At 51.6% G+C, this 8,434-nt stretch overlaps 1 protein-coding gene across 5 annotated transcripts in view; it reads right to left on the bottom strand.

The window, feature by feature from the left end:
• Positions 1-797: 797 nt before the first annotated feature.
• PANK2 (pantothenate kinase 2) overlaps positions 798-8,434 on the bottom strand; it is a 31,802-nt gene continuing 24,165 nt past the window's right edge. For 4 of the 5 annotated variants that reach the window (XM_040981021.1, XM_040981018.1, XM_040981019.1 and 1 more), the window contains 2 exons: positions 7,717-7,842; positions 3,016-3,974 (listed from right to left, as the gene is read on the bottom strand). In XM_040981021.1, coding sequence (XP_040836955.1) covers positions 3,924-3,974; positions 7,717-7,842 — 177 coding nt within the window. In that variant the 3' untranslated portion in view covers positions 3,016-3,923. Of the gene's footprint in view, positions 2,331-3,015; positions 3,975-7,716; positions 7,843-8,434 lie in introns of those variants that run through there. The other variant, XR_005883977.1, reaches the window with a different exon arrangement.

Below are 8,434 nucleotides of genomic sequence, written 5' to 3'. Positions count from 1 at the left end.
TCCTGCAGACCGCAGCCTGACAGCGGCCCCGCCATCCCTGCCATGAGGCTCCTTAGGCCCGTCACAGGAATGATGTCACTTTTCACAGCCTCATGCTGAGCTACTCTGAACAACTTTTTGAAGAATTATGACATGCATCCATGGAACAATGGTGTCCCTCTTGCCATTCTTATGAGGATCAGCCTGTGGCCAGAGCCTGTTCTAGGGCAGGCCTCAGGCTATGGGAGATGCCAACATTGTCACCCAGGTCCCACAATGGGCAGACAACCTCAGTCTTCCTTGACATCTTGCCCTCATCACAGCACACCCTGTCCTGGTTTTCCTGCATGTACCACTGCCTCCTGGCCACAAGTCCAGCACTGATGTCTGGCTGTAGCCGTCAGTCTCCGATGCAGGAGTCTGGACAGCAACTGAAGGTTTCCATTTTGTGGGGCATGCTAGCCATGCCTACGTGCCCCTCTAAGTTTCTGCCTTTGCTCTCTCCCTCTGAGCACACACAAAAGGCAGTGCTTCCTATAGTTTTCCCCCAGTCCCTTCTGTTCCAGTTAACTAAACCACCAGCAGTTTTTTAAAAAGAATTTAAGTTCATTTAATGCCTCCACGCGGGACGGAAGAGCTGCCTCCTCCAGGGCCACCCATCCGTGGCCCTCCAGCAGCCTTTCCTTCCTGTACCCCAACACGGAGAGACGGAAGGAAATCCTGCTTTTCTGGTCCAGGGTTGGTGTGCTTACCTGTAGTTAATGCAGGTTTCCTTAGCAGAGGAGATGGCAATGTCTAAATTTTGACATTTACAGCCATTCTGTAACAAAGCTCATGTGCCGTGGAGTGCTTCCATTTGAGTGGGAAGGTCGAGGGAAGAAACATGGGCTTGCTTGATCATCTTCTCCCAGTTCAGGTTTAGAGCTCAAATTACTGCAAGATCCAAGCTGTATGCTCTTCTGGCCTGTGGCTGGGGGTCAGGGCGTACCCCCTCAAGGCTCCAGGGCAGTACTGTACCTACACTGCAGGCTCACTGAGGACAGGCAAAGTTCTTGGCTTTCAGGCTTTTCCTGGCTCCCGGTGCCTGTAGCCACTGCACATCCTCCCTGCCTGCCCCTCCCTCCCGGGCCTGGCCTCCTGCTGAGAGCCTGCTCTCCTAAGCATGTCCCCGGGGACACCGTCTCTAGAAGTGGAGACACCAACCAGTCCTGCAGCGGGCCCTCTGCAGTTTATTCACTAGATGTTATATAACTCAAAAAAAAAAAAAAAAAAAAAAGGTTTATGGAATTCTGAGCCTCAGGTTTCATAGACGTGTTTGTACACGAAGAATTCTGCAGCAGAATATTTTTAAACATTCGCAGTCTTTTGTAAGCTATATTTTTGTATATTTAATTGCTATTTTAAAATTTAATGCATTTTTTGCTAATCACTGTTTTAAAAAATGACATGCATGTAATTGACAAAAAGGTGTAAATAAAATGCAGATTTTGAAAAAAAAACCTGATGACCAAGTTACCTTTCAGCTCCAAGGGGCCGGGCCCCTCACACCCACACACCGAGGGGTCGGGGCCTTCACACCCACACACCGAGGGGCTGGGACCCTCACACCCACACACCGAGGGAACGGGGCCCCTCACACATTAACAGCAAGACTTGCAAAGTCAAGGTGAGTGTTTGGGGGGGGGCGCTGGTTAGTAGTGAGAAGGCCCCAGGGAAGAGAACCAAGGAATCAAAATACAGGTAGGAGTGGAGTTGCATCCCCACCGGCCTAGCCTCAGTCCTGCAGTCCCACGTGCCCCTGAGCAGTCATCCACATACCCAAGGATGCCCCCATAGCTGTTATTCTGTTCCATGGTCCTGTCTTCCCGGGCCTCTTCATCCTCTCCCCTACACCTCCCTGGTGGAGACATGGTCTCCAGCGCCTTGTCACTGCCACCATCTTGTCCCACCTCCTTAGCATTCAATAAATCCCTTTTCCCAACTGAGTGACTTCTTCCTCAGCTGTCTCTCAAACCCAAATATGCAATGCCTACTTGGTGTATCAACATCAGACACATGAAACCTTGGATGTTCAAATGCCCGTTCCCACAACAGAGCCAGCTTGCACCCACATAGTAGCCCAACACAGCAAGCCCCACAACACTCATTGGGGGAGGTAAGACCCTTCAAGTACCATGTGGTACACTAAAAGGCACACCTACTGAGAGATGACGGGTGGCAATAGTGGCTGCAGGCATGGTACACACCAGGCTGGAGGTGGTGAGGTGGCAGAAAGGGGGGTGAGACTGTGGCTTTGAAGATGTTCAAGTGCAACCAGGCTGGCTGGAGGGGGGTCCAGCATGCACTGTGGCCTGGGAGGGAGTGGGGGCTGGCTGGAGGGGAGTCCAGGCATGCACTGTGGCCTGGGAGGAAGTGGGGAGGGACAATGGACAGACTGAGCTCAAGGGCCTGGCAGAGGAAGGAGAACGCAGAGCGGTCTGCTGGGTCAGAGCTTGGGGGAGACGGGCCTTGAAACATCCGTGGATTTAACATGCAGTGCTTCATTCAGGCCTGCGGAGAAGGCTCCCAAGGAGCAGCAGGGCAGGCTGAGCAAAGCGAGGAGATGAACAGGTTCTCGAGGTGCTGGGGCCCAGGAGGACAGCAATGGCAGGTGAGAGCCTTGAGGCTTGCTCCTTGGGCCCACGGTTTCCTCCTCCTACCAGGGAGACCAGCAGGAGGAGATGACCCTCATGGAGCACAGGGCACCCCCTCTAAACACAGCACTGATGGCCAGCCGCAGGCCTGCATCTCCTCTGGCAGCCAGCCAGCTCACAGTTGTCTTCCACCCTGGGGAATGAGGAGGGCCCAGACACGGAAACATGGGATCAGGCTAAAGTGGCTTAGAGGCACAGCAGCAGGTGGCAGAGAAGGGGTGTCACACTGCCTAGGTATGTCGCCCCAAAGGGGCCCTCCTGTTCTGCTCCCTGCACCCTCCACAGCACCAACCCAGCCCTGACACACCACCAGGAAGACCAAAGTAAAGAACAGCCTTGTGTAGAGTTCCCAATTTTTCTTTGTACAGACCCACCCCTGCCTTCAATGCAGGCACCATTTGATACAAAAACAAAGGTGATATCAGCTCCCAGAAGGCTTTTACAAGTTTCTGCATAGCAGCAAAAAAGGATCAAGCTGTAAGACTCCACCTGACAGGAGTCTGTTGCTCTCACCACAGTCTCCAGAGCCCAGAGCTCCCAGGAATCCAGACACGTCCACTCCTCCTTTTCTATTCAGCCTGGAACAACTGTGCACCCTGAAGAGGTGTCCCTCCTGGCAGCCCTGCTGGCCAGAGTTCATCTTCTAGAATGTGCTCTGTCTCCCAGCTCACCACACCCACTCCCACCAGAAGATGGAGCTATTGCCACAGCAAATGTTTTATCTTCCCAGACTGTTCCAGAACATGTGCAGTAAGGTGAAACTGCCCTTCCGAAAGGACCTGTCAAGTTTCGGGTATAAAGTTAACCTGCTATACTATAAAGGCTGCAGGCTTCCAGTGTGTTCACACGAAGGCAGGTGCCGACGGCAGTGCCCAGAGATCTTCACGGCCAAGCTGACAGTCCATGATTACAGCACAGTGTAACCTGCCTTACGCACAACAGCTTTCCCCAAAGTACCTCTAGTGATGCTGAGATTTCCAAAGGACAACGCAGCTGTAACAGCTGACAGCGCTATGCTGAAAAGCAACATGGATACAGCAACTCCTTGCACTACCGGGATGTGGTCCACTTACTTCTTTTGCTTTAGATGCCTTTCCTTACTGGCTGCTTTAAGATTCATCTTGATGACTTAGAAAAATACACTTGTCTTTTCTCGCTTTGATTCAGGTAGTACATTCACAAAATTGAGTCTTAAAAAAAGTCCACAGGTCCCATCATGGGAAGTTCCAGAAACCCTTCCCCAGGTAACAATCAGGGGATCTTCAATAATTCAAGCAGTGCTCCGACGGCTCCAAAATAACCCTGGAGTAGGGGGAAAAACAGCAAAAATAAGAGCAATTTTCCTTATTTGTTTAAATCATCACAAATACAGTCACTAATGTCAAAGCCAACAAACACTGCCCATAACTCCTCACACATTTCTTGAGCATCCACTGGAGGCCTATGCTAGCCTGGGAGCAGGCCAGGGAGGGGTCTGGATGTGAAGGCCCCCTGGGCACATCAGAGCACTGTGGCAGGAACAAAACCACACACACACACCCCTCCTCCACCCCCCAGTGGGAGCTGCAGCAGCCAAGGTCAAGGGCAGCTCAGTTCTCTCTGGGGAGACGGCCCTTGGGCTGGGGCCCTGGGGATGAGGCAGTGAGAACCAGCAGAGGCCTGGTACATCTCACACAACTGAAGAATGAAGTGCAACAGGACAGGAGGAGCTGCCCAGAGGGGAGTGGGAGGGAAAAGGGCCTGCCTGGGCGGAAGGAGGGAGAGGAACAGACAGGCAGCAGAGAAGTGGGCAATTCCAGTCCCAGAAATGGGGACACTGCAGACGTGGAGAGCAAGGCAGGTGGGTTCCCCTCAGGATGCAAAGGCCAAGGTCCCCAGGCAGGCAGCGCATGCCCTGTCTCAGGAAGGGCAATGCAAGAGTAGACGGCAGTGCCAAAACAAGGAACGTGGCACCGGCCACAGCCTGAGCAGTGACAGCTCCTGACGAAGGGACCAAGCGTGGCACTGACCACGGCCTGAGCAGTGACAGCTCCTGGTGGAAGGATCGACGCATGAGACAAACCTACTTCTATTTCCAGACTCAAGCAGTCAGGGTAGCAAAACAAATGGACAACACATTGAAGAACAATAAGACAAAACCCAGTGACACAGAATGCCAGCAGGGAACAGCAGAGCCCTGTGTGACACAAAGTCCACTCGGGTCTCCAGGGCACAAGAGATGGGTATACAGGAATTCAGAAGACATTATGAAGGCAGGCACTTGGTGCAGAGATCCAGTCACCACAAGGGACACATCCCATCCCACAGGTTCCTGCAACCGCACAGCCCAGAAGACAGGTGATGGCTCAAGGACCTGGGTTACTGCCACCCCCCACCCAGGCCGATGACCCAGACCGAGTTCTGGGCTCCCGGATGTGGCCTAGCCGTGCCTTGGCCGCCTGCAGGCACCGAGAACAGGCCAGCAGATGAAGAGTCCCATTTCTCAAAGAAAATGAAAATATTCCTTCAAAAGAAATAAAAAAGAATGTGGAATGACCCTGAAAAACCTACTCATGGCTTTAGGAGAACTATCACATCTATGTAACATAACAACAAGGCTGAAATCTGCCTTGTCATCTTAGTTCTCTGTTTTAAAATAAAAACAGAAAAACCCACCACACCACACTGCTGTTAGGTGGCCAGAAGCCCAGCAGCCAGAGCCAGCCTCGCCTGGGAGCCCCAATCCCAGAACACAGGAGCAAGGGTGTGCATTTCAAAGCAGCCATCAATTCTGTCCTGTCACTATTTCTGTGTCGCTTTATAATTAAAAAAATGAGAGCTAACTATTAAATGGTTCCATTGAGGACTCAGACCCCGTTACCAAGTACAGAGCCAACTCGTTGGAAGCTGCCAAGAGCTCAGCTGAGAGCAGCGAGAGCTGTAAGAGACGGGCTCCGCAAGAACCAGGGATCGGGGCAAGCCAAGCTGGACAAGGCTGTACTGTGAGCAGTGACAGGGCTCTGAGGGACCGAGCGTGGCACTGACCACAGCCTGAGCAGTGACAGCTCCTGATGGAGGGACTAAGCGTGGCACCGACCACAGCCTGAGCAGTGACAGGGCTCCTGGTGGAGGGACCCAGCGTGGCACTGACCACAACCTGAGCAGTGACAGCTCCTGACGGAGGGACCAAGCATGGCATCTGTTGGCATAGCTAAAGGCCACTATGGGGGGCGGGATGGGCTGAACTAAGCCACAGCACCATGGGTATGCATGAAAGCTGGACAGGATGTGGGCTAGCTGCAGCAGAAGCTGGTAGGCACAAAAAGCAGGGTTGAGGACAGGCCTATCAGGGATTATTGGGGGTCGCCCCAACTAAGCCGCTGGTCTGTGTGAGGACCAGGCCTGTGGTGGGCTGCAGCACCAGTTTGTAAGACATGCAGCTGAGCTGGAACTATCCAGGCTCCATCCACTGGTATGCACACTGGTTGGTACATGTGGCAGACCAAACCTGACACTGGACCAGCTGGCACACGAAAAAGTCACCCCAGGTGAAGGCTCTTAGGTGACTCCCCAACTGGACAGCTCAACTCAGACTCCAGCCACAGGGAAAGCATCACAGGATGTGTGGCCCAACCTTGCAGTGCGTGTGTCAGCTCTGGGCCTCTTCAGTGCCGATGCCTATGCAGTGGACAGCACGTCCGGATGCACACGGGGGACATGAATGCCCACTCATCCAGGCCAGAAGGGGGATTGACTGCCTCCTCAGAGGATGGGAAGCAGATAACAATTTTTCTGGCATGTTCCTGGGCCAGGGGATGCACTAAGACAAGACTTAGTCAACCAGTAGACCTTGGACAGATTTTCTTAACCCCAGAGCAACCAAACAGACCATTTTCCAGGGCTATCAAAACTACTCAAGCAACACCCTCAGAATCCTCGTCTCCACTTCGGGGTCTCTGGGCATCATCCAAGACTGTGCTCCAAGCCCAGGTGCTAACGTGGTCCGACAGCAAGGAGCGGCCCTCTCCCTTTATTACCTTCCAGACAGAGGAGAAGGAAAACAAAGACGGCCACACATTCCTTCATGCCTGCCCTCCGCACCCTGACCAGAGGCCCACGTGGGCATGCAACCCTGTGAAGCATGTGGATAAGGCTCAGGGGCCAGCTCCGCCAATCCTGCCAGGAGGGAACACTCAGACAAGAGGCTCAGCAATGCCAGCTACAGGAAGGTGAGTTAAAAATACACACATACATACAGTAAAGGATTAGACCTAATCCAATAGGAAAATATAAATTCAAAAAAGAAAAATGTTGGGGCTGGCACAGTAATCCAGCTGACTAATCCTCCCCTTGCAAGTATCAGCATCCCAGATGGGCTCCAGCTCATGTGCAGCTGCCCCACGTCCCCTCCAGCTCCCTGCTCCCTGGGAAAGCAGTCAAGGACGGCCCAAAGCCTGGGGACCCTGCACCCGCATGGGAGACCCAGAAGAAGCTCCTGGCTCCTGGCTTTGGATCAGCTCGGCTCTGGCCACTTTGGCCATTTGCGGAGTGAATCAGTGGATCGAAGATCTTTTCGTAGATCGGCCCTTCTAACAACAAGTCTTTATAAGAAGCTAATCTCCATATTCTTTCACCTAGGTAAATATTCAATGATAGGCAGGAATTAGCCAACAGGACAGTTCTACACGCAGTCCAGGCGGGCAGTGGGAAGTCCTCATGATGGACGCTGCCGGATGGCACATTTTCTATCAACGATTTTTGGAACATACATCTTAAATGCCACATGATTTGTACCAGTATACAAAACTGGCATGAAAATGTCAGCGCAGAAACCAGAATAACTAAGCACATTTCATGAGCAAAGCAAAAAGCACAGAGGCAGTTCAGGAAACTAACAACATCAGAAATAGAGGACACTCATCCAAGTCTTCTACAAAACTGTTTCAAAGAATTTTAGGACAGTGGCAAAATGGTACAAATAATGTTATAAAATGTGTATCACACAATTGTTTTAAAAAATTAAATTCTGTAGCCTTGTAACATCACAGGAAACAGGCTGGCTTACCTCATGTTCCGAAAACAGTGCCTTCAGCTGCCCCTTGGACCAGTAATCCAAAGCATACGCCAGAAGTCGCATGGCGATCGTGTTAATTCTCAAGAAATTTCCAACAAATACCACCTGGTTAATGTTCTGAGCACATCAAAAACAGGCAATTAGTTTTCGCCTTAATTTGTTTTCTGATAAAAGCTACCCTAAGCTGAGCAGCGCGTGCAGTTTCCAACAGGAATTTGCTGGCCAAACTGAACTGAGCTGGTCCAGGGCTGCTTCAGCGCGACCCCAGAGCTCAGGACCTACTGTTACAGGGAACGAGACAGTGAAGCGAGGCATTTGTAGTAAATACGAGTATCACTGCTATGAAAATGTTCACATCCCACACTGAATGCAGAGCATCCCCAGCAAGCAACCAACGCCCAGCTCCGTGTGAGTGATCCAATTTACAGTCATGAAACACAGAGCATTTTTGCAAAGACCGTAAGTGGCAGGTACACCAACTAAAATCTCTAAGAGACATAAGACAAGGGAGGAAACAGGCAGCGAAGACAAAGGGTGACGCTACGCAGATGGAGACATTTTTAAGTGGCTCCTGAAACAGTATTGTTAAAGTGACAAATCCTCTTGTGCCTTCAGAGGCCTCATTTGTTTAAGTCACAAGGCTGTATTTCCTAGTTAAAGAATGATTTTGAACAAAAACGTGTAAGTAGGGGCAAGACGCTTTTCCCCG

The sequence above is a fragment of the Ochotona curzoniae genome, unplaced genomic scaffold (genome assembly GCF_017591425.1).
Source record: "Ochotona curzoniae isolate NIBS_2020 unplaced genomic scaffold, NIBS_Ocur_1.0 contig_3520, whole genome shotgun sequence".
Taxonomy (NCBI): domain Eukaryota; kingdom Metazoa; phylum Chordata; class Mammalia; order Lagomorpha; family Ochotonidae; genus Ochotona; species Ochotona curzoniae.
This window is presented reverse-complemented; position numbering and strand designations above follow the sequence as displayed.